This window comes from Archocentrus centrarchus, chromosome 13 (assembly GCF_007364275.1).
Source record: "Archocentrus centrarchus isolate MPI-CPG fArcCen1 chromosome 13, fArcCen1, whole genome shotgun sequence".
NCBI classification, from domain to species: Eukaryota; Metazoa; Chordata; class Actinopteri; order Cichliformes; family Cichlidae; genus Archocentrus; species Archocentrus centrarchus.
Genome location: NC_044358.1, coordinates 9,736,557 through 9,762,168, shown reverse-complemented (window position 1 = coordinate 9,762,168; position 25,612 = coordinate 9,736,557). Strand labels below are relative to the sequence as shown.

General features: G+C 43.5%; 2 protein-coding genes across 3 annotated transcripts in view; one reads left to right on the top strand and one right to left on the bottom strand.

The window, feature by feature from the left end:
* Positions 1-1,446: 1,446 nt before the first annotated feature.
* On the bottom strand, positions 1,447-18,276 carry cox7a1 (cytochrome c oxidase subunit 7A1). The gene is made up of 4 exons (XM_030744695.1): positions 18,131-18,276; positions 10,615-10,701; positions 10,325-10,409; positions 1,447-1,657 (listed from the first exon to the last, which is right to left on the bottom strand). Exons 1-4 carry the CDS (start codon positions 18,143-18,145, stop codon positions 1,599-1,601), a joined length of 246 nt encoding a protein of 81 aa, XP_030600555.1. The 5' UTR covers positions 18,146-18,276; the 3' UTR covers positions 1,447-1,598.
* The window catches only part of rnaset2l (ribonuclease T2, like), a 21,533-nt gene continuing 13,696 nt past the window's right edge, over positions 17,776-25,612 (top strand). Inside the window, exons 1-7 of one of the 2 annotated variants that reach the window (XM_030744693.1) lie at positions 17,776-17,847; positions 18,848-18,941; positions 19,034-19,078; positions 19,914-20,048; positions 20,626-20,693; positions 20,859-20,916; positions 23,536-23,603. In XM_030744693.1, coding sequence (XP_030600553.1) covers positions 18,873-18,941; positions 19,034-19,078; positions 19,914-20,048; positions 20,626-20,693; positions 20,859-20,916; positions 23,536-23,603 — 443 coding nt within the window. In that variant the 5' untranslated portion in view covers positions 17,776-17,847; positions 18,848-18,872. Of the gene's footprint in view, positions 17,848-18,847; positions 18,942-19,033; positions 19,079-19,840; positions 20,049-20,625; positions 20,694-20,858; positions 20,917-23,535; positions 23,604-25,612 lie in introns of those variants that run through there. The other variant, XM_030744694.1, reaches the window with a different exon arrangement.

Here is a 25,612-nt window from a genome sequence, read left to right as displayed (position 1 = left end):
GCTAACATGTTCATCCTGCTGTAACCAGGTTTCTGTAAGGCAGAATAAATCAATATGTTGATCAATTATTAAATCATTTACTAACTCAGACTTGGAAGAGAGAAATCTAATGTTTAATAATCCACATTTAACTGTTTTACTCTTTGGTGCTGTTAAGGAAGCTATAATATTTTTTCTTTTTGAATATTTATTTATTTATTTAAATATTTTGTTGCTGATTTTTGGTGGGCAGCACCGTCAGGATGGGGTTTTGGTTTAGAAAACATAAAGGTAATATATCTGTGTAGGTCAGTCATGCAGGTCTAACCCGTAGTGGGATTGTCTGCTTGTCTCCACCCTGTAATTATAAGGGTTGGATACCAAATGTGCAACTTTTTAAAGTATTGCCTGAATTATCTCAGTACTACTGAGTACTGATTTACACTAAATCAAACAGCACCAACTTTTTTGCACCAGGTCATATTTGCATGACATCACACCTCTGAGCTGTTGAAGTACGACCCCAATTCAGAAAGAGTCAAATGTAAATAAAAGTATACAAATCTTCTACATGAATTGTAGAACAATTTCAGAATAATGTTCCTCAACATGAAATTGTGAATATCTCATGATCTACACAGAGTATTATTAATCATCAGCATGTTATTTATGCTAAGCAGACTCATTGTGTGATACAGTATGTCCAAAACCTTGGTATATAACCACAACCATTGATAGTCTAACTTACTGTTTAATACTGTCAGACAGCAGCTGGTGTGGAGTGTAAAACAATAAAGTGTTTCAGTTGGGAAGTACAAACTTATTTTTGTAGAGAATATCAAACATATTATTTCAAAATCAGTAAAGTAACCAGTCCTAGTAATCCTGAGCCATTAAGGGTCACAGGAGTCAAGTGTCAATCCTTTGTGAGACATTGCCCCACTTTGTCATCATGTGACTTATTAAGGGTACATGGAGCTCATGAGTGTGTCATAGGTGTGATCACACCGGCTGATCACAGCGGATGAAGATGGTCTCTTTTACTCCTCTCAAGCTGTGCGGCTTCTTCGTCCACGATGGGAATATCAGTGTCCTTGTTGAGGATGCAGATGTACTGCTGAGTCTGGCTCTGGAGTGGTTTTGGCTCTCCTATGTGAAGGTCCAAGCACTTCTCACTGTGCATTGCACACACGATATTGCATGACTCATATGATTACAGGGTGGGTTAATAACTGAAGTCTAAGTGGTCTTTAAGGCTGTTCTTTTCCAGTCTTGCAGAAACTCAGTTTGTTTCAGTCAGTTTAGAAATGACAGCAAGGAGCACAAATGTGCTGACAGATGTCTGGAATTACTCTGGTCCAAAACTATGAGATTAGTCCCATCATTGTGGAAAATTTCCTGCCCATAACAATAAAACATCCAGTTCACCACTATCACCACAGAGACACACAAATCAAAAACACTGGATATGATTTTTTTCTTACTTTTTTTTTATTTCATCTTGAGTCAAGATTAAAGATAGATGGAGATCAAACCAAGCAAATGTACACACAACAAATATGAATGTTAGACTGAGCCAAGTGTCGCTCTCCAGGCATTAGACCGAGCCTGACATTCCTCTACTTCTTCTTCTGAGGGAATGAGGCGGTGAACAGCCAGTACAGAGAGTAACAGGTTCCTGTGGAGAAAACACACACACACACACACACACACACACACACACACACACACACACACACACACACACACACACACACACACACACACACACACACACACACACACACACGTTTATGACACAGCTGGACATATCAGGCTTTGGTGCCACTTCCAACACTGGATGTGAATATTTACAGATATACTTAATAAATGAGAAACACGCACATCCAAAAATTAACCAGGGTGCTGGATCCAAGCAAAACTCAAAAAAAAAGGAGGAGGTCTGCACACCAAAGAGCTCCTAGAAAAATTTTTAATCCATCAACATTTAAAACAGTGACATTTCGGGCTGGAGTGAAGAAGGGCAATTGTGGGGATTGTGAGGGGGTCAGCTAGAAGCAGAATCTGTTGAGATTTCCACGTCAACTTCTTATGCTGATTTTTATGAATTTTTTTATTTTAAAATATTTTCCATATTAAATGGACCTGGGTGAATATGAGTGGATTTGTCACTTGATTTCTGTGGATTCCTGCAGTTATTTGTGATGAAACTGGGTCCACATGCAGAAGGGGTCAGCCAGAGTGATAATCTGTTGAGATTTCCACGTCAACTTCTTATGCTGATTTTTTTAAAGAATATTTTTAAATATTTTCCATATTGAACAAACCTTGGTGAATTTTGTGCAGATTTGTTCTGTAATTTAAGTGGAGTCCTTAACTGGTCTTAGATGAAATTTCAGGTAGAGTGGATAAGGCAGAAGATGAATCCACAGAAAATTTTCATGTCAGCTATCAATGATAAGCTTTAATGGCCTGATAAAATATATAACCACACTGGACTGAATTCATTAAATAGGCTCAGAATTGTCAATTTATAATTACAATTGTGCAGTCCTATAACTTGACCCTGGGTTTATTTATTATGATTTTCTGCATGAATATTAGCCACATCCATCCATCCAGCCTGGAGCCTGTCGCAGATGTCTGCAAAATCAGCTGTGCAGGCCATGATGAAGACAACAATTGTTGTGCGAAATTCTGTTCCCCCGTGAAAATCTGTTCCCCACGTGTCGGGAGAGCGCAGCCAGAGAGGCGGATCCGACTGTCTTCACGGCGCTTCTGATGAATTTCTCGGTAAAATTCTTTTAGTGTTTTTTCCTCTCATCAAGTACAACAACTCCTGTGAATATGAAAACATTTGCTCTGTATTTGCCAAAGTTACACGGGGGGAACCAAATATTTCAGCCATCCAAAATATTGTGTTCCCCCTCCATGACATGGGAACAAGTTAATTTACCAGCAGGTCTTTTGCTGTGTCATTTTACCGAGAAATTGATCAGAAGCGCCGTGAAGACAGTCGGATCCGCCTCTCTGTAGTTCGTGCTCCCGACACAGGGGGAACAGATTTTCATGGGGGAACAGAATATTGCACAACACCTGACTGGATGAGCTGGAAAATGACTGGAGCCTGAACTGGATCTGGGCCTTATCCGGTCTGAATCCGTGATCCCAATCCATTTGGATCCTCCTGCTGTGAAGGTGGACTCAGACACGGTTTGCGGATCCGTTATAGAGCCGATGATCTCTGATTTAGGTGATTCTAAGTAGAAAATATGTCGAGATTCACACTCTGAATTTCAGACACCATAACTTTTAAAGTTTTTATATCATTTAAGTTACTTTAAATAGGTTTAGTTCAGTTTTCAATCCTCATCTTCACTCAAACATTCACATCATCTTCTGATCCGGACATGTTTCCATCCACAGTGTGTTCTGTGTCAGCAGCTTCATCCAGATCAGTGTGATGTAACAGTGATGCTGCAGTAACTACAGTAAATGTTTCAGAGGAACTGACTGACAGTCTGACAGCTGCAGCTGCCTCATTGTGACATCATCGCTGTCTCCGTCCTTACAGCCTGTTGACGAGTGAACGACTGTAAAAGCTTCACGTTACAAAAATAACAAACTAACGTCTAACTGGGATTTCAGTGATCGTAGAAACAGAAACGTCTGCAGATGAATTCGCTCCTCTGATGCTCTGACGGCCACTTTATGAAGGAGGAAATGAATGGGAGTGTCAGACAGGTGGTTCAGGTGCAGCTGGAGGGGCGGAGTCAGAGAGACACTCAGAGGATGTTGGATAAAACCTGCCAGGTTAGGGTCACAGAGTCTGTTACCATGGTAACTGACTCTGTGTTGGAGTTAGCGCTTTCTGGAACTGAAAACCTGAGTTTCCTCATTTTAGGGTTAACAAACTCAGAGTTATTAGCAAAACCTGCTTTCTGGAATAGAGCCCTGGAGACATAACTGAAAGGAAGACAAGATAAACTTGGCGCACCTAAACACGGAAACCAGATAACCATGGGAACAGGGACAAAAACACACACAGGGGCCGTTAACACACAGTGCACAGGCCAAAGTTACTAGCTGTCCAAACAGCTAAACAGAATGAATGCAGAAACTCCACAGACTTGGGGATGACGTCTGTACTGTGCTTCCTGTTTACTGCTTCTTCTACTCATTTTAGATGACTAACCAAGAGTGACCGCTAGAGGGCGAAACAGTGACCTTAACACAGGGACACAGGAAATAACACAAACAGCCAAAAAAAGAGCCAAAAGCTAAGAATATAAATATAAAGAAAACACAAAACAGGAACCACAAAAGATATTTCAAAATGGTAAGTCCCAGATGCCAGGACCACAACTATTTACTTCCTGAACTGAAATATTAGCTTTAGTGGTTGAATGTTATGCTTAATTAATTTTCAAAGAAGTCCAGTGTGTCGCCTCAAATTTGGCTATAAGATATGAAATCCCTTTATTAGTCCCACGATGGGGAAATTCATTATAGCAGTGGCAAAGATATAGTAAAGAGCACAAAGAATAACTAAGATACAATTAAAAAAAAGTATAAGATAAAAAATCTGTATAAATGATATGTGTCAGTATGAATAATATGTACATAGTGTAGGATAGAATTATATTATATTATATTATATTATATTATATTATATTATATTATATTATATTATATTATATTAAATAAAAAAGATGTTTGTCTAATAAATGTGTCAGGTCGTGTAAATGTGTGTGTGATCAGAAAGTTACATTAATGGGTCTAAAAATCTAAAATCTGACCTGATTTAAATTCAGCATTGTTCCCCCTGCAGGTCGCAGCTTCCAGCATGTCTGCCACTCTTAGACTTCTCCCTGGAAATCTCGTTCTCACCTTTCATACTGAGCGCTCTGCCAGTTCACTGCTAACTGGTGCAGAGAGCAAACACGAATTTCTCTTTCACATTTTATGGGGCGTCTCGTTGCTGGGAATGAAAGCTGACTTTGTGGCTTCAACTGATCAGTTTTCAGAGTGCACAGTTTCCAAAATACATAACTGTAATGATAAGTGTTAACTAAGGTGTCACCAGCAGGTGTCAGTGTTGTACGAGAGCCCACGTAGGAGGTGTGGAGAAGAAGACAAAGAGTTAAGATGGCAGTTCATGTTACATGTCAAGTCTGAGTCTTTTAATAAATGGCTAGCTGAAGCTAGCCCAATGTTCTTCAAGCTCTTTTATTATAAATAAGACAAGAACATTACATGGTACCAGGATCGGGGTCGAGTAAAGGAAGCAACACAACAAGATGGATGCAGTAAAACCGCCGGGTCCGCTGAAGCTGACTGGAAATGTGGATGCAAGTTGGAGAGCTTTCAAACAGCATTTGCAGCTGTACATGGCGGCAGTCGGAATAGATCGACGAGCAGAGGAAAGAAAAATCGCCGTGCTCCTCACCGTTGCCGGCCCAGAAGCGATAGAAGTCTTCAACACTTTTGTGTTTGCTGAACCTGCCGACAAAGACAAGTTTGACGAGGTCGTAAAGAAGTTTGATGAACACTGCCTGACAAAAAAAAAATGAAACGTGTGAAAGATACGTGTTTCGCTCACGCCTACAGCAACAGGGTGAGTCATTTGATAATTTTCTCATAGACCTCAAGATTAAAGCTCAGTCATGTAACTTTGGCGATCTGAAAGACTCCATGATAAGAGATCAAATAGTTTTTGGGACTAATGAAAAGAAGCTCCGAGAGAGATTATTGAGGGAGTCAGACCTCACATTGGCCGAGGCTGTTAAAATATGTCAAGCCGCTGAGTTAGCACGATGCCAGATGCAGACATTTCAAGGCCCTGTGCTAGGAGAAAAGCACCAACAAAATGGCGTAGTGAACGCTGTGGCGCCAAAAAGGACGCAGCGGAGCAAGTTTAATGACAGTGCCGACAGGAATAAAATGAATAATAAAGGGATGTTCGCTTGCAAGCGATGTGGTGAAAAACATGAAGCTAGAAGGTGTCCTGCCTTTGGTAAACGGTGCATGAAGTGCAAGGGACTGAATCACTTCACCAAAATGTGTTTCTCAAAGGGGAAGGAACAAAGCGTGCATACAGTCCAGGAAGACATTGATGACAGTGATAACTTGAGTGAAACCTTTTTCATAAAGACGGTGTCACATGGTGAAAATGTGACTGTGCAGTCCTTAGCTGATGTAAGCCAAATGGTTAATGTAGCAGCTAATGATAAATGGACTGTTCCTTTGCTAGTTAATGGGACGGTGGTGACATTCAAAATTGATACTGGAGCCAAAGCTAACTTGATTAGTGAAACGGATTTCCAGACATTGAAAGAGAAGCCTAAAAGGTTTGCAGAAAAAATCGCTCCTTTGAAAGCTTATAATAATCAGCCGATTCAAACAAAAGGGGGATGTAATCTAAAGGTGACAGCTAAAGGCAAACAGCACAACCTGCTGTTCACCATTGTGCCTGCTGGACATGAATCGCTGCTAGGAGACAAAGCATCAGAAGACTTAGGTCTGGTTAAAAGGATTTACCAGATAAACACAGACAGCCTGGAGATAGCTGAACAAAATAAAAGTGTTACACCGCAGCACTGTGAAGGGACTTCTGCTATAGTGGAAAAGTTTACCTCTGTGTTTCAAGGACATGGAACATTGCCCCAAACTTACAAAATTCAGCTGAAAGAAAATGCCAAGCCTGTAGTGCATGCTCCAAGGAGAGTACCAGCGCCACTTAGACCAGCTTTAAAAAAAGAACTGGAAAGAATGATGCAAATGGGTGTCATTGAGCGTGTGGAAGAGCCTACAGACTGGGTCAACTCTATCACATGTGTCAAAAAAAATACAGGTGACATTAGAGTGTGCCTTGACCCTAAAAAGCTCAATGAAAACATCAAAAGAGAACATTATCAGATTCCAAAACGAGAAGAAATCATGAGTGAGATGGCTGGAGCTAAGTTCTTCAGTAAACTTGATGCCTCACATGGATTCTGGCAACTGAGACTGGACCCAGAAAGCAGCAAATATACCACCTTTAACACACCATTTGGGCGTTACTGTTTTCTGAGGCTTCCATTTGGCATCAAATCTGCTCCAGAGATCTTTCACAGAGCTATGGAATCTGTAATTGAGGGTCTTGAAGGTACCAGAGTCTACATTGATGACTTGGTCGTTTGGGGAACAACAAGGCAGCAGCACGATGAAAGGTTGAAAAAACTCTTGGGGAGGGTCAAAAAGAATGGACTCAAACTGAACAGGGACAAATGCCTTTTTGGGGTCACGCAAATGACCTTTTTGGGTGACAAGATCACAAGTGCAGGGGTGGAACCTGATCAGTCAAAAGTGCAAGCTGTACTTGACATGCCAGCCCCTACTGATAAGAAAGGTGTACTGCGAGCCATGGGAATGATTAATTTCCTAGGTAAGTTCATTCCTAACCTAGCTGTCAAGACTACATGCCTTAGAGAGTTGCTACGTCACGACACGGTGTTTGAATGGACAAGGCGACATGAGGACGAATGGCAGAGATTAAAGCAGACTGTTGCTGTTGAGCCAGTGCTCACGTTCTTTGATCCAACAAGGCCAACAAAAATTTCCACTGATGCCTCAAAAGATGGCTTAGGAGCTGTCTTGCTACAGATGCAAGAGGACAGTTGGCAGCCGGTAGCGTATGCATCAAGGTCAATGACAGAGACTGAACAACGTTATGCTCAGATTGAAAAAGAGACTTTGGGCTTAGTGTTTGGTTGTGGAAAATTTCACAGTTATGTCTATGGCTTGCCAACGTTTGCAGTAGAAACTGACCACAAACCGCTCATAGCAATCCGAAAAAAGAACCTCGATGACATGTCACCCAGGATTCAACGCCTGATGATGTTTCTACAAAGGTATGACTTTGAACTGGTTTATACACCAGGCAAATACATTGTTCTGGCGGATGCACTGTCACGAGCACCAGCTCCAAGTGATGACACACAGTGTAGCCCTGTGTCTGTTGATGTTGAAATGCACGTAAACATGGTGACTGCTTCTCTCCCAGCATCAGATGTAATGCTACAGCAAATTGCGCAGGAGACGGCGAAAGACCCGCAACTGCAAAAGGTAATTCACCTGAGCCAGAATGGATGGTCACGAGGTGTTTGTCCGGGTTGGTATCCTGTGCGTGCAGATTTGTGTGTGGCTAATGGTCTGCTTCTGAGACAAAACAGGATTCTCATTCCACAGTCTATGCGTCGAGACATGCTACAACGCATTCATGAGGGACACTTAGGAGTGGAGAAATGCAAAAGGAGAGCGCGAGAAGCTGTGTACTGGCCAGGAATCAACAGAGATATAGAGGAGATGGTTCAAAAGTGTGAAACATGTCTTAAACATCGGTACAAGCAACAGAAAGAGCCGATGCTGATTGCAGATCTTCCCACTGCACCATGGCAAAAAGTAGGTACTGATTTGTTTCATCTACATGGAAAGGACTATCTTCTAGTGGTTGACTACTACTCTAATTATCCTGAAGTAGCGCAGCTTTCCAGTACATCAGCACAGTCTGTCATCACACACATGAAAAGTTTTTTCTCAAGACATGGGATTCCCCATTGTGTGGTGAGTGACAATGGTCCACAATTTGACTGCAGTGAGTTTCGTGATTTTGCAGTTCAGTACGGATTTGAACATGTCACCTCTAGCCCTTTGTATCAGCAGGCTAATGGATAGGCAGAGAAAGGGGTCCAGGTTGTGAAACGATTGTTTAAAAAAGCGAGAGAATGTAATGCTGACCCTTACCTGGCTTTATTGAGTTACAGAGCCACTGCCCTGGAATGTGGAGCGTCTCCTGCTGAGTTGCTCATGGGTCGCAAACTGCGCACCACACTTCCTCACATGCCAAGGAAGGATGGCTACAGGAGTGACAACAAGTGGGCTGACAAAAGGATGAAGCTCAAGCAAAGACAGAAGAGGAACTATGATAAAACAGCAAGGAATCTGGTGCCTCTGCAGGAAAAGGATGTTGTGAGGATTGATGGTCCTGAGCTGTGGGACAGAAAAGCAACTGTACTGCAAGAGGTAGGACCCAGATCGTTTGTTGTCGAGACAGAGAATGGTCAAGTTTTAAGGAGAAACAGGAGGAGTCTGTTAAAGATTCAGAATGGTGAGAGTCAAGAGAAAGAGACAGGATGGGAACAAGAGAATGTTGCGACAGAAGTGCAACACAGTGAATCTTCTTCATCATTGCCAGTGACTGTAACACTCACAAGGTCCACTCGACCTAAGAAACCACCTGAGAGGCTCATAGAACAAATATGAATGAAGTAACGGGTTAACTGTGTAAAGAAAGTGGTAAAGCGTTGCTGACTTTAATGTGTTAAAATGTGTTCCTAATGGTTACAGTTACAGGAAGTGAAAGAGTCATAGTGTAATTTTAAAGACCAATGCTAGTTTGTTTGTTGAAATGTGTTGAAAATACCAAGCTTGAATATATTTCTTTTGAGCCATATGCATACATTGAGTTACAAGACATAAGGAAAGTTCATTACTGAAACATGTATGTTGTTGCATTCTGTTTAATATGTAAGTGCTAGTGAAGACTATGTGAATGAGGAATAACTGCTGTGACACTGAGGTAATCTTTTAAGCAGCTGAAAAAAAAAGGGGGATGTAATGATAAGTGTTAACTAAGGTGTCACCAGCAGGTGTCAGTGTTGTACGAGAGCCCACGTAGGAGGTGTGGAGAAGAAGACAAAGAGTTAAGATGGCAGTTCATGTTACATGTCAAGTCTGAGTCTTTTAATAAATGGCTAGCTGAAGCTAGCCCAATGTTCTTCAAGCTCTTTTATTATAAATAAGACAAGAACATTACAATAACCAGTGTGTTTGGTGCTTTCAGCAGTCGCAGAGCTGATGCCATGAGCTGGTCCTTCACTGTGAAACTGTTATTATTCTGAGCCATCTGAGGGAGAACCTTCAGAGGAAATGATCTGAACTGTGGTGCAATGAAAAGTCTTTTGTTCACCTCACTGTGACTTTGTTGACTTCCACATCATGAAAATCATTACAAGTATCGCTGTTTGTGGCACACAGGAGGAAATCGAGAACAAATGGCAGAAGGACTAGTGTGAACGTAACGGGACTTCTAAGGAGAGGTCTAAGAACATCTGGAAATGTCCAGAGGTGCATGATTTTCATATTCCTGGAACTCTTTGTTTACCCTCCTAAGCACTTATAGTTGAAAAACACATAAATTCAGTAGTAAACTGTAAAAGCTCTGAGCTTTGTCTCCATACATGCTACATTTTTGTTGTGTGCAGCGTCCTCTGGGGTCACCGTAGGAATCTACAACTGTCCTTACCTACGATGGTTAGTGTCATGGTTGCCCGGTAGAGCAGGACATCGCCGGTTCCTCCCTTGATGTGGACCGGCAGCCCGTTGTCCTCCTGTGAGTGTAGAAATCACATGATGAACGCTGCATGTGTGCATGGAGTGAACAGAACACCCAAGAGGCAGATTTTCATCTGCAGGTGAACACGGGTCTGAAACCTCCTGCAGCAGCACTGAAAAGCCTGTAAATGTTTGTGGAAGACATCGCTGTGCTCCCAGGCATGTGAAACGGCCTCGGACGGGTGATAAATCCGTTCTTACCTGGAAGATTTTCTGGGCTTCGGGGACCTTGTTCCTCAGCTGTCTGGCGGAGCTGCTGAAGGCTCGGCCGGCCAGAACTGGAACTTTCTGGAAACACATCAGAAACTCACTGTGAGAAATAGAGTGAAGGCTGGATGATGTTTTGTGGTCTTTTTTGTTTTTCTTTGGGATCACTGTGTTTCTTTTTGTGGCTGCTCTCTTCTTGCTTTGGAATCAGTTTGTGTTTTATGGATTTCTGTGGTCATTTTGGGACTGGCTTTGAGTTATGTTAACTGCTGTTTGTCTTTGAGGTCATTTCCTCACCAATCACTGTCATATTGGCCAGAGACGGCCTGAGAAATAATTTCATATGGCCCGCGACTTAGACTGTTTAATTTTGACATGTTCTGTGATTGATTGCTTTAAGCCTTAATCCAATTTAAACAGGAGAGTAATAAAACATTCACAGCTGTTATGAAGGGGAAACCAAAGCAGCTTCTGTATCAGGCTGTAAATGCGTTTATTTCTGCTGTAAAGTCTTAACATGGGAGTCAGTGGGAGCTGCAGCTTTTGGTGCTACTGCCTTTTCAGATATAATATCACTCTTTTGCTACACTGGAGAGCTAGAGCGCAAAAATAGCAGCAGCTGTGGAAGCGGTGCACTGGTGCACAGGTAGACAACTCTGAATGGGAACTCACCTACTTTAAATTTGGCCAAAAAGTTTGATTTTTAAAGCTAGAGTCTCACTTTTTTTTTTTTGACAGCACTCCTGAATTAGGAGGCTCTGGCTCAGGGGCCTTCTGATGCCTTTGGCTCCTGAGCATGTCTCTGAAATATACCAGTGGTTATTTGACAAAGGGCCATTTATATTGGAGCTGGGAAACAAGTATCATGTTTGTTAGCTGTAGCTCTGAGTTCCCTCATCTGCTTTCTCCTCCTCAGTAAAAACACTGGAAAGAAAGAGGAAACGTCTGTCTCTGTGCTTTGTGTGGTTTTCCAGTAAACAGTGGACTGACAGCCTTTTGGCAGAAAGCTGTTAAAGAAGTGAGACAAACATGTCAGAGTCAGAGACAAGAAAAAGTTGAGATTTACAAGTGCCTACAAATCCATGACATCTGTTACTTTCTACTGAATCCACGAGGACTCAAACAGGAGCTCACTGCTGAAAAGATTTCTTCTTCTTCTACACAAAACACGGGTTTCATTTCATTTTTTAAAATGTTGTGTGCCAGAATCCAGAATATCTGACCCGTCCTGTGCCCTCATGTAGATGGACTACGTGAAAAACAGCTCCACAAGAATGTGAACTAACAAGTGTTCCCACCCTTTACACATACACTGGCATCACAATATGAGGTCAGTGTAGGGACCTCAATCCCTGTGAGGCAAAAACTGGCTTTAAATACTCAGTCTATGAGTTTTTTTTTACTCTTGACTGTATGTTGTCATAGAGAGAGGGCATATCCCTAACATGGTCATCAGGAACACAAGTGACAGCCAATCAGAAGAGAGTGTTCTTACAGAACTGAGGGGCCGAGTGTAAGATAAAGAAGGATTGTGTTGAACTGTGAATCATGCACAGCTGCTCTGGTGGAGTCCAAGAACACAAGTATGGAGCTGAAAATGAACAGAAAATGTGAACTTATAATGATTACAGCTCACACGGAAGTAAAAGTTTTCATGTAACATTTCAGCACAGCTGAACTGGGGCAGTGACTATTTTTAAGTCTGTGTGAACTGTGAACCTGAAACAGTTCAGCACAGCGTGTGAGCTCGGGGAATCAGAGGAGGAAGGGAAAGTGTCTCTCGTTTCGTTCCTGTTTCTCTCTCCAGGTGTGGATGCTGTTGCTATTCATGTCTGATTTGTGTTTTTAAAGCTGAGATTTGAAAGTGAGCGCTTCCTTTTTCCCCTCCATGAAACAAAGTGGTCACTCCACCTGCATAAACCAGAATAAAGTGCAGCGAGTATGTCAATAGTCAAGCACTGTTGCATGCATTGTGTCTGTTTTGCGTGTGATCAGTGCGCAGCTGTTTAAAACAAGGCAGCATGTGTACAAACTGGCCACTTGTCCTCATGGTGAACAGACAAAAGTTATTCAGTGGTCCTTCTCAGCATCTTCGTGTGTGCCGCATTTTTAAGAACAGTTTGTAAGAACTTATGGTCGCCTCAGTGTTTGGGTTTATTTTTTATTTTTTCCTTTTTCTTATGGCAGGTGAAGGAGCACATGTATCCTGAAAAGCCTAATGATGTTAAAACAAACAGGATGTTTTATTTTGAAATGAACCATCTGTCTTTTATTTCCTCCTGCCTTCTAACCGTGCTGCAGCAGCAGTGTCTCTTTAAGAACGCTGAATGACTTTTTAATGTCTACCAAGGTCACCTCGGGTAGCTGAGAGCCATGACAGGCCCCAGGGGCAGAGGAGGGAAGTGTGTGTGTGTGTGTCGGGGGTGGTGGTGGTGGGGGTGGTCTGGTCTGGTCTGAAATGTAAACAATCACTCATCACATGCTCAAACTGTGGAAGTCTGAGTGCTGTGTATTTGGACAGTCGCACATGCTTTGCTCTCCGTGCTTAGTTTTGCATCAGTGCAGAAATAAGTGTGTGGAAAGGACGGCAGTTGTAAGTCTTAAGCTTTAGAATGTCATAGGTTAATGGTCAAATACCTGGATCTGGAGTGTAGAGGAATCATTACCCGTGAGCACAGTCATAAATGTAAATTTAGCATGAGGTTATTTTTCATCGGTTTCCCTGAGCAGTGAAACAGGACACAGAGGACTCGTGTTTCCGCTCAAAGATAAATGTGAAGCAAAATGCCAACAAGACTCGAAGGGGTTAAAAACAGGAGAACAGGTACAGCTGCGGTCTCTCCTGGAAGATATTCCTAGTGCTGAACAAAAGCTGGAAGAGTCAGAAACACAATGACAGGCTTAATTGAATATGTACTGCCTAAAGGAAAATCATAATAATCCCCAGAGAATTTACATTACAATGCACCACCTATGCATCTGCCCATGCATGCTGGCCTTCACTGAGAGCATCCTTCGTCAACTTGAGATAATGATCAACAGATGTGAGGGAAGTAGTGGGAGTATTTTCAGCCTGGGGAAAATTTAAAAAACAATACATCCTCTGTTCTAAATATTCTAAATCCTCAACTGCATCTCCAGCGGTCACTCTTGGAGCGGTCAATCCAATTTTAACCCACAGAAACAAAGCACAACGAAGCCGCATCCATTTCAGTCGTAGTTGAAGAATATAGCTCTGTCCCTGAAAGTGCCACCTTTGGAAAATGGCAGCAGGGTTTAAGTCCACACAGACACAGATATTATTTGAAAGCTATTTATGTGTGGATGGTCTTCCAAAGAATCACGAATTCCAGTTCTCGCATGGAGATCTGAGGCAGTGCCTCTGGATTGGCAGACTGGAGTGGTGGTCCCCTTTCTTAAAGAGGGTGTCCTCCAACTATCAGGGGATCACATTCCTCAGCCTCCCCAGGAAGTTCTATGCCAGGGTGCTGGCAAGGACAGTTTGCTCGCTAGCAGAACTTCAGATTCAAGAGGAACAATGCGGTTCATGTCCTGGTTGTGGAACGGTGGCCCAGCTCTTTGTTATCTCAAGGATATTTGAGTGTGTGTGGGAGTTTGCCCATCCAGTCTACATGTGCTTTGTGGACCTGGAGAAGGCATTCGACCGCATCCCTCTGGGTATCCTGGGGAAAGTGCTGTGGGAGTACGGACGGGAGACTGACAGACAGACTGGAGCTACGACTGCAGTGACTGAAAGAATGAGATAACAGATACAAGCGGCAGAGATGAGCTTCCTTCAAAGGTGGCTGGCCTCTCTCTTAGAGATAGGGGAAGGAGTGCAGCCATTTGGGAGGGGCTCAGGGTAGAATTGCTACTCCTCCACATTGAAAGGAGCCAGATGAGGTGTTTTAGGCATCTGACTAGGATGCCTCCTGGGCGCCTCTTGGGTGACGTGTTCCAAACATGTCCTAGCAGGAGAAGGCCAGGACATGCTGGAGAGATTGTATCTCTTGGCTGGCCTGTGAATGGCTCGGTTTTCCCCGAGATAAATTGGTGGAGGTGGCTGGGGAGAGGGAGGTCTGCTTAGGCTGCTCCCCCTGTGACCCAGCCCTGGATAAACGGAAGAAATTTGTAGCAGTAGATTTAAAAAAAAACAAATCCAGTGCCGGTGGCCCAGTGTTTTGAGTACCTTTTTGTGTAGTTCTCTGTTGTTGTATTTCTTAGTTTTTCTCACTGTTGTCTCATCTGTCTTTTTTTTTTTTTTTTTTTTTTTTTTTTTTAGCCTGTCATGTCTGGCATCTTTCACAATCGGAATGATGATCCGAATGTACTGATGTACCAAACATATTTGCTTTGACAAGAACAGCTCTATATGTTTCCTATAGGCTCTTCTTGTTAATGTTTGCAATTTTATTTTTATATATTTATCTTTTTATTTAGTTATTCATGCCAAGTCTGACAGGCAACAAGGAAGGGGCAAGAACAAGAGGTGGGGGGGAGAAAGGGGTGGGGGGGAGAAAAGGAAGAAAGGAGATAGATAAAAAAAAAAAAAAAAAAATTAAAATAAATAAATAAAAGGGGTTGATATACTCACACACACACACACAGACACATCCATACACACACCCATATGCACCTACATATACACACACACACACACACACAAGTTTATTGTTTGTAGTAATGTGTGTGTATGCGCCTTTGTCATGCAATGTATTCGATAATGAGGGCGAGAAACTGCAACCATACCCCCCGCGATCCAGAGGCAGATAGGGAAGGACCCAGGGGACCCAGGCCATCCACAGCACAGGAGCTCAGAAGACTTGGGGCCACACATCCCGATGGCAACCGCGTACACTCCCCAGAAGAGGAAGGAGGGAGGCTACAGACGGAACCCCCACAATCCAGGGGCTAGAGTCCAGAGAGCCAGAGACGACGGGCAGCCCACCCCCCCCGGCAGGCCGGCACCCCCAGCACGAGCCAGGCATGCGGCCCCCGAGGCCCCAAGCGCCCGAGAGCAGCCCGACACCCAGCAGAGCCCCCCCACGCGCCAAAGAGGCCCAAGCCACCCCCAGGCTACGGCCGCCAAGGGAGCAGGCCAAAAACCATGCCGAGACATCCGGCCACACACCCCGGGACCCACGGGCACCCACACCCCAGGGGCGGCAGTGACGACCAGTGGGGAGCAGCGTGGAGCGGTAGGGAGGGGTAACTCCCACCCTCCGTGTCCCACAGGTGCCAAGGCTTGGCAAGCCACCAACCCAGGCCCAGCTGTCCACACACACACACTCTCACAAGCACGCACGTACACACACACACACACACGTACCAGTCATTCCCTCATGTACACACACGCACATACACACGCACGCACATTCGCATGCACCAGTCACACACTCATGCATACACACTCACACTCACACGCACACACGTACCAGTCGTTCCCTCATGTACACACACGCACATACACACGCACGCACTGGCTCTTTTCCTCCGGGGGGTAGTCGTCTGCCTCCCGGTCATATTTATCCTGGCCCCTCCCCTCCTCCCACTCAATTTAACATCACATTATGCACACATAGGTTCTCGGGGGTGGGGGGCTCGTGCTGCAGTGAGTAGGGCCATCACCTCGGCTCTGCTCGCTGTGCTGCGTGATGTCCCACTCCTCCTTTTTTAATTGCATTATACAGCTCACAACACATCATAGTACATATAGGGCCTTGGGGGGCAGGTGTGTCACACAGTGGTTAGTGGGTGGCACTGCTGAGGTGGCCCCACTTGTCTGTTCACTGCTGCCTGCACCTCAATTTTATTTACATTTTAGACATTGAGGGCCTTGGGGGGACAGTGTGGATGGGCGCTGTTATTCAGTGCTCATATTACATCTGTCCCTCCAATTTTAAAAGCACTGTAGTTTTCACACAGCCATACACATTTTTCTCAGTTGTCTCATCTGTCTGACGGCGCTGGCATCTGAAGGGACCCAACGTCACTTCCCTCGTTGGCCACCTGCCAAACCCCCTGAGTACTGTCGCCGCCACTGAGATTGCGGTTGGCCTCCTGCCTCGTCTCACTGCACTCTGCCTCCCAAGTGTCTTCAGTTTAAGTGCCCCCAGAACTGTATTGTCACCACCGCTGGCATTGCGGCAGACCCCCTGAACTTTTTTTTTTTTTTTTTTTTTTTTGTTGAAAGACACACAGGCAAATTGACAACAGGCCGGGACTTGAACCCATGCCGCCCGCACCGTAACGCGGCATATGTATGTGGTATGTGGTCGCCGGCTTCACCACTAAGCCACCCTGATTACCTAGTGTGTCTATTTTAGGGCCCAGTGTTGTTTAGTTCTTTGTCGTGTCCTTGTCCGCCTAGTCTCGAATCTTGGCTACTGCTGTGTGTGTTGTGTTTTCATGTGTCACTGGCTCCCATCCAGCTTTTGGTATTATGAATTTTTTCAATAAATTTTAAGTTAAACATTATTTGAGCCTTGGGAGTCTTGCATTGGGGTCTTCTGCCTCGCCTGCCACAGCAGAACGTGACACCAGCGGGAATACGTTTAGAAAGAAACCGAGTATTTGTAGTTGTATGTAACTGGTGCACATGGCTTTGGTAGCCTGCTGTGTTCTTGGACTCGACTAGAGGAGCACTGCATGAATTAAAGTTCAAGGTCATCCTCCCTTTATACCAACCTGATGGTCTGCCTCTGGTGGCTCCACACAGCCACATTAAGGACATCATACAGATCCATGAGGAGAAAAAGCTGAAACTGAGTGTTGAGCAGTCTGAAGCAGTACTGTACTGCTGTGAACATACAGTGATGGATGTTTAGAACTGTTAAAGCAAAAGTCCTACACTTTATAAGTCCTTTTAAAAGTAATGTGCAATGTGTGTACACACACCTACACAATATAATTCAATCCAGTGTAACAACTTTGCCCCCTTATATCTGTGAATGAGATGGACAGAATATTAGGAACACTGCTGTATTAAGTGCTGTGAACAGTTCTGAGACTGCAAACAAGCAAGAAGCAGTTCAATTCAAATCAGCATCATTTATCAAATGCGAGCAGGAACGGTGGACTTTAGAAACGATAAAAACGAAATCAAACTAATGAAAAAGCACAGGCATTACATCACCGCTCCCTGCTGCTGTTTCTGTGCCGCAGGTTTAACATGTCGCTGTGTCTGCGTCATTGTGGACGTGCTGAGCTGCACTGTGTGACTAGCAGGTGAGCAACAGGTGTGTGTGTGTGTGTGTGTGTGTGGCAGAGAAATGAGGTGGAAACCGTGTTGCAGTCAGTATATTTAGATCCTATCTTTAAACTCCACTCTGACAGACTAAAGCCGAGCGTCCGGTGCAAAGGTCAGGCCTGATCGGCTCCACTCTTCTACCCGTTCTGCTCGTCATCGTCTCTCTCACATTAAACATCTGCAAGCGTCAAAAACCAACAGACAGAGAGCGACAGGAGAGAAAGGTCTGAGAAAAAGAAGGAAAATAACAGCTGTAGTTACCAGTAGGTGATTCATGTCGAGCTGTGCTGCCTCTCTTCACCCTCACAAGGACATGCGTGCACACACACACACACACACACACTGACACACTTACAGAGGGTATCAGTGTTTTTGAAACTCTGCCAAACTACGATCTGCTGTAGAGGCCAAACTGTCTGCGCTCAGCAGGAAGTAAAAACGACTGCTGCTGCAGCAACACAGACTTACATTTATTTATTTTTATGCTTTCCACTTGTGCACCAAGTGCTGTCAGAGCAGAGAGTGTGTGTACCAGTGTAGGAGTACTTCTGCTTATTGTGGCTTTGCGTCTTTCTCCTTTAACTACTCAAAGTTTCTGTGCACTCGCCTTTTTTTAGTTAAGCTTTATTTAGACAGGATTTGTCCGATTCAGGCCTGCGACCCAGAATTGGATAAAATATCATTTGGTTCATAATTTAATTTTTAAAAATGACTTTTACTTTCAATTCAATTCAGTTTTATTTACACAGTGTCAAGGTTCTTTATATTGTAAGGTTAAGACCCCACAATAATCACAATACAATACAGTCCAAAAGTCGTGACCCACCCCTCATTTCTTCATTTCTCATTTCTTGCTCAATGAGCATAAACATGAGTCACTATGTGAGGCAACAGAAACAACAGGTGCAGTAATTATTGAACCTCTGGGTCACTGAAATCCACTTGAAATTCCTTTAGTAAAATTAGCTGATCTTACAGCTATTCCTGAAGATCCCACGTGTGCATGGAGAAGCATCTGCTGAGTCCCCGAGCCTCACAGCAACGATGCAAAAGCAGAAGTCAGGCTGGTGAGGTCTGTGCTTCCCCTGAACACCCAGAGCAGCTTTAAAAAATAAACCGCTACAAATCTGACTTTCACTTCTTTCTTTTTGTGACCCGACGCAGAGCGAAACGCTCACAGCAGCTCAGTGCAGCAGCTGCAGCCGCCTGGTAAGTCTCCTTTCTCTTTCCTCCATTTTCGCCTCCATCTCAGAGTCTCAGATCACCGGAGAAAGAGACGCACACAAAGCTACGATGCTTTTTAAACCGCTGCCTGGAGGTAAAAGGATGAGCACATTCAGAAATGTGCATGATGGACAGAAATTTGCAGTTTGGTCTTAAATGTCCAAAGAACAGAGAGAAGAGGCTTTCTCCCAGAAACCCTTCCAATCAAGCCGTACTGTTCAGTCATTGTGCTGTCATGAACTTTAACCTTTAACATTCTAACTGAGGCCTGCAGAGTCTGAGATTGAGCTCTTGGTTTTTTGCAGTTTGGGATTTTTTTCAGAATCCCACAGTCTGAGCTTGAGGTGAGTTTGCTGGAATGTCCACACTGGGGAAAATTGGCTGTCTGGAATGCTTTCCATTTGGGAATGACCAGGAACAAAAGCCTCTTACTTCCTGCGCAGGCAGTGAGGGTGGACTTTGTGCTTCATCAGCTTCATACGTATAGTTAAAAAATCAGAAGAACAGTTAAAAAGAAATTTCCCTTAAAGTACACATATTTAAAAGCTACATTGCTTCATACATTTATCAGACCAAAAACAAAATTATATTGTTATTATTAGGTTAATAACAAACTGAATTTATGCTTTTATACCCAAAATTTTCACCTGGACTTCTCTGAGGTGCTGGGTGGTGTCTAATGACTCTGCTGAGCACTGATGAACTCTATGATAAACTGCTTGACTGATCACTGTTTTTGTGTTGCAGTCTGGAGGAGATGTGTCGCTCAGTGCTGCCCCTGCTGGTCACTCTGAGTCCTCCTCTTTTGTTCCTGTTGCAGCTGCCTGACATCATCACGACACAGGAAGAACTCTGGGAGGACTACAAATATGGCCGCGATGACCTGGGCAACAAGAATTTCTGCACCTGGAAGTGCATCCTGTTCACGCTGCAGTGGCCGGGAGCGTTCTGTCAGGTGAGCTTCGGATCAAAGTAAGCAGGAAACAGACAACTCCCCTTCAAATTAAAAGCTGTGACATGGGAAAAGTCTCAGCTGCAGCAGTAAATTTAAGAAGAGTTAAAACACATGAATAAACACACTTAAATATACCCCTTAACATTGAACAACTTCATCATGATCATCATCATTGAGAACCATGTTCAGCCAGTGAAAGATTCAGATTTGAAGTGTTTGTCTCCTTCTCCGAGGAAGGAAACAAGGAAGAGGCAGAGGAAAGGAAATGAGAATTTTAAAACTAAGTAAGTAAGTAAATTTTTTTATTTAGCGCTTTTCACAGACAGTAAAAGGAAACGAAGTTGTAAATGAAGGAAGGAAATAGGTCATAAATGAGTAGAAATGGGAATGGAAAAAGAAGGTAAGGAAGGAAATAAGGATGTAAGAAAAGAAAGAGAAATTTATGGCAGGACATAAGAAGGATCAAAGGAAAGGAGAGGGTAAGGAAGTAAAGGACTCATTAGAAAATGATGTTCCCTCTGTGGTCGCTTCTTCCTCTGTGGTGTGTTAACGTGCTGTCTGTCCATGTGTCCCTCAGTCTCTGAACAATGCGAGTCTCTGCAGGATTCCTCCGACCATCAACAACTGGACCATCCACGGCCTCTGGTACCGTCACACTGCTGTAACCTCAGAGCACTTTCTGATTCTTCCCAGTGTTCAGACTGAACAGCTGTCAGTGTGTGAACAGTGTGACCCATACTGAGTCAAAGCTCTGCTGCAGCTGACTCTAATTATGAGAAAAAATTATGAGATACGTGTTTGTGCCTGCAGGCCTCTCCAGCCGGGGAACCGCTGCGACTGCTGGCCGATGTTTCAATCTGACGTCCAGGTGGGTCCTGCAGATACAGCACTGTGCAAAAGTCTTTTACAGACTTTTGCAGAAAGGGGACGATGACACTGGCAAATTTTCATTTTTAAAAAGTGTATCAAATATATTAATAATAAATAAAATCACTTGCACCATCATTAGCAGAACAGCTGGTTAAACAACCAAGTGATTCGATCCTCACAGATGCTAATCTGAAAGTGCTGCAGAGTTCAGCAGGAGCTGACTTCCTGCTGAAGGAGTTAACTTCTTCACACTGCACTCTAACTCCTCTACCTCACACAGATTGGTCAACACGCTGAGACAAAACCACCTGTTACAGCGATGAATCACTGAGGCTCGTCAGCTTGCTAATGCTAGCTCTGTTTCCACAAACGTGCAGATCAAACTGATCTCAGAGCAGTGAGAGCCAGCGGCAGCATGTCTCGCGCGCTCACCTCTTCTCAAAGACCGGAGATTTATTCACAATGTGCAAACAACCAGAAAAACAGCTGGAGCTTGATGAGGGACACGCCCATGAAACCAAGACGTGCTACAGAGTTCAGTGGAATCAAAGACAAGCCAGACCTGATGGCACTGATTTTCAGTCCAGTTTCAGCTTTTCCTCCCAGTTTCCCTTCTTGACATCCATCCTTCCACTGAAACCACTTCTGATGGGTACTGTCAGGGCTGGACTGGCAATCGGGCATACCAGGCATTTGCCCGGTGGGCCGACAGTCCTCGGGGGCCGATGCCGGTTATTTTTTTTCTTCCCTTTTTTTTCCTAAGAGACCAGCCCACAATTTAGAGGGGGCGGCCCATTGGCCCATCTTCAATATAGACAGTGGACAGAACCAATCAGGATATAGGATGAAAGCGGCCCCACCCTTTCTCTGCGTGGTGCAGAACACTGAACCTACTCCCGCTAGTAGCTTCAGTGTTGAGCGCGTGTGTTAAAGGAGAGGCAATATGGAGAAACCAGAAAGGAGGTGTGGAGAAGTTACGTGCGAAGAAACTGAAGAATGTCGCTGTAGATGCTACAAAATGTGTAAAGATCACAGACATGTTCGCTGCTGTAGCCTCCACGTCCTCTGTAACAGCAATGCTGCAGCAACAGCAGGTTGTAGGCAGAGCCGGCCAGAGGCATAGGCGACATACCATATCACCCCAACAGAGCACTTTGCTCTCAGACTGCTGGCTTACTTGTGGTTCCTAGGATACTTAAGAGTAGCTTTCAGGCCCCTCTTCTGTGGAACCAGCTCCCAGCTTGGATTCAGGAGACAGACACCCTCTCTATTTTTAAGATTAGGATGAACAATGGGTTTTCTCTGTAATTATTGTGGGGTCTTTACTTTACACTATAAAGTGCCTTGAGATGTCTGTTTGTTGTGAGTTGGCACTGTATAAATAAAATGTAACTGAATTGAAAAATTGAATTTAAAAGGCTGAAACTGTAATATATCCTAAAAAAAAATCAACTTTAACCCTCCAGCATTAATAACAATTAAGTTCAGGGGACAATAAACTGGTATTAAGGGAGCCCCTAATCAAATCTTGCTTAGGTCCCCTTTAAGGCTTGAGCAGACTCTGCTGTAGGTGAAGACAGCAGCAGTGTGATGAGCAATGGCGATTGATTAATATCAATATTTATTTACATTTGCATACTTCCCCAAATCTGGCAGCCATGGCACCTTAATCTGATAAAATAGCAAATGGTCAAGGCCGAGAAGTGTTGGATGAGCAGCAAGTGTCCATTTTAGGCTGCATCATAGCATTTTAGATATTTAGGTTAAAGGTGTGTTGAAAGGCTGCACAGTAGTTTGAATTTGTAGCCTCTGTGTTGGTTAAACATGTTTTAAAAAGCCCTCAAGCAGGTGAAATAACAGATTTAAAAAAACTAAATGATACATCAAAGCTTTGCAATTTAAGCATTACTAAAGTAAATTAAAAAAAAAAAGTATAAAAGTATTATTAGAAAAAGGTATGCCCACACTGAATAAGAGTAAAACAGTGTCAAATGCTTCTAAGACATAGTTGCGAGCCGGTCTAAGTCAAAAATGCCAGGGCCGATTTTTACAGTCCTGGGTACTGTAGAGATCCAGTAGATGGGTCAACTGAAGGTCTAGCCTGACACTTCTTCTTCTGTCCTCCATTATCCAGTTTCTTTAGATTTATTTAAGGACACAGCACACCGTGCTGAGATGTGCCAGGTTTTCAGGTAACAGCTCTCTGAGAATCGCATTATTATTATTTTATATCTAAATGCAAACGGGCGAGAAGCTTTATGACGGAACGCTGTTTGACAAGAAAGGAGAGTTCACTTTTACTTTATGACACTGGTCTTGACTCTCATTTCTTTACACTGGCCAAAGGTTTGGGCCCTGTGAATAACATTTTAGTTCAACAAGTGAACTGTCTGCTCCATCTGCTTGGCTTCACAGTGCCAAACAGATCCAGCATGAGCAGCAAATAAACAAACTAATTGAGTGTGTTCAGGGGATTAAAAGGGATATTGACTGAGTGAAAACCAGGATATATTATTATTGTTAATTAAAAACTCTGAAACATCAAAGTCATTTTCATGTCTGTGGCTCTGGTGTGTCAGGATGAGAAAACACTGACGCTTGATGTTCTCATTTTTAGGAGGTGGAGGCGGAGCTGACTGAACTCTGGCCGTCATTCGTGAGATTCAAGTCCAACTTCCACTTCTGGTACTCAGCATCACCCACAGATAAACATACTGCAGTATCAGGAAACAGTGGAGAACATGTTTCTGAAAACTTTAGGAAAAGTGGCGCCACTGCTTTAAGTGCCTCAATTCTGCATTCTTGCTTATGTCCAGCAGGGGGCAACTCCATTAATGTCTGAGTGCATAAAAGCCTATGCGAAAATAAGCTCATATTTCACTTGACCTATGACCTCTATAAGCATTTCCATGATGAGTTTAAGGTTTTAGTTTCTAGTTTCAAGTCTTACTGTCATGGTCCTGGGACGTCTGCCCAGCATTTTGTGTTTAGCTCTGTTTTCACTGAGTTTTGTTATTTCCTAGTTAGGGCCTGTGTGAAGGCCCTACTGTAATTGCTTTGGACATTTAGGCAAATTAATTGCTTTTTGTTTGACACTTTGAGGTACAGCTCCAAGGTGGTTGAACAGAACCATCTCAAATTTCCCCTGGAAAGCCTTAAGGAGTTGGCCTTACATTGTTTTCAAAACTGTGAGTTTTTGCCAAAGGGTGCGACCCTGGCAGGATGGCAACATTTGGTGTTTTGCCATGAAGACAAAAATTGCAGTAATGAAAAGCCACATTGCCCAATCTGCATCAAACTTTGGTGGTTTGATAAGCCTCCCGCCCTGAACACAAAGATATGCATAAAGTCCCTAAAAGTTAGAGCGCCACCTAGTGGGACCTGGAAATATCATGAAATACCATGTTTTTTGCGTAGCCCCAGAGCTACATTTTATCTACATATCTGAAATTGTGCAGGCTCATGTAACATCCTAAGACGTACAAAAAAGTCTCTTGGCCCATTCCCGAAACCCTACAGAAAGTCAGCCATTTTCAATTGAAGGTGTCAATTTTTGCCATTTTCAGGCCTGCTATTTGAATCAACTCCTCCTAGTATGGAGAGAAAATTGACTCAAAATATCTGTGTGTCTGTAATGCTGGATTTGTAATTTTTTGTAAGTTGTAAATAACGTTTTGTGCGTAACTTCCAGTACTGGTAAATGTGTGTTCAAATAAAAATACAAATATTAAGAAATTACAAATACAAAATAAAAGTACGAATCCAAACCGTTAAATACAAGTACACGAATCACCTGATACGCATGGACAAAACGACAGTTATGTACAAATCAGGTTACGAGTGCACAAAGTTTTTTGAGGCACATTTCACACTTCTGGCGAGCTCCAAGATTTGTGCGTACATGGTGTGTTTAAATGCTGGTTGTTTTTAATTGCATTAAAACAACCAGCAGGAAACAGGAAACGGGGGCTTGGAAGGGACAAACTACCTACCACTCGTCTTTTGCTTTATTCTAGGGCGCCGAGAGATAATCAATGAGTTTCACTCGGAAAGAAAGTCAAGCCCAAATAAGCAACTCCACGTTCAAAAACAAGCCCAAATGACCGCAACCCGCGACTCACGAGATGTGCAAGCGACTTTAGAAAAAAACAAGCCCAAAGTCGCTTATAATAAGCGGACTTGGCAACACTGAAGTCCATGTGTACCTTGTTTAGTCACTTCCTGTTTTATTTTGACAGTGTTGTGTTCCCTGTGCTTTGTGTTTAGTTTTGCTTCCCCGGTTATTTCATTTGCTTCACCTTCTGTGCCCTCAGTTTTCTTCTGTTCATTGTCACGTCGTTGTCTATGACTCCCGCTGCTGTGTGTGTGTGTGTGTGTGTGTGTGTGTGTGTGTGTGTGTGTGTGTGTGTGTGTGTGTGTGTGTGTGTGTGTGTGTGTGTGTTTTCATGCATTTAGTTCTGGCACCCGTCCATCGCAGTATAGCCCTGATCTTTTGTTTTTCCTCAATAAACACCTTTTTAGTTAAGTTCTGCCTGTGAGTCCTGCATTTTGGGGTCTTCTCGCTCGACATGACACTTACTGAATAAAACATAGTTATTTTTAAAGTTTGGTCCCACGAGACTCAGAAAGGGTTAAACAGGTGATGATTCATCATCCAGGAGGAGTGTAGAGCATCCCAGATCACCTCCTTACTC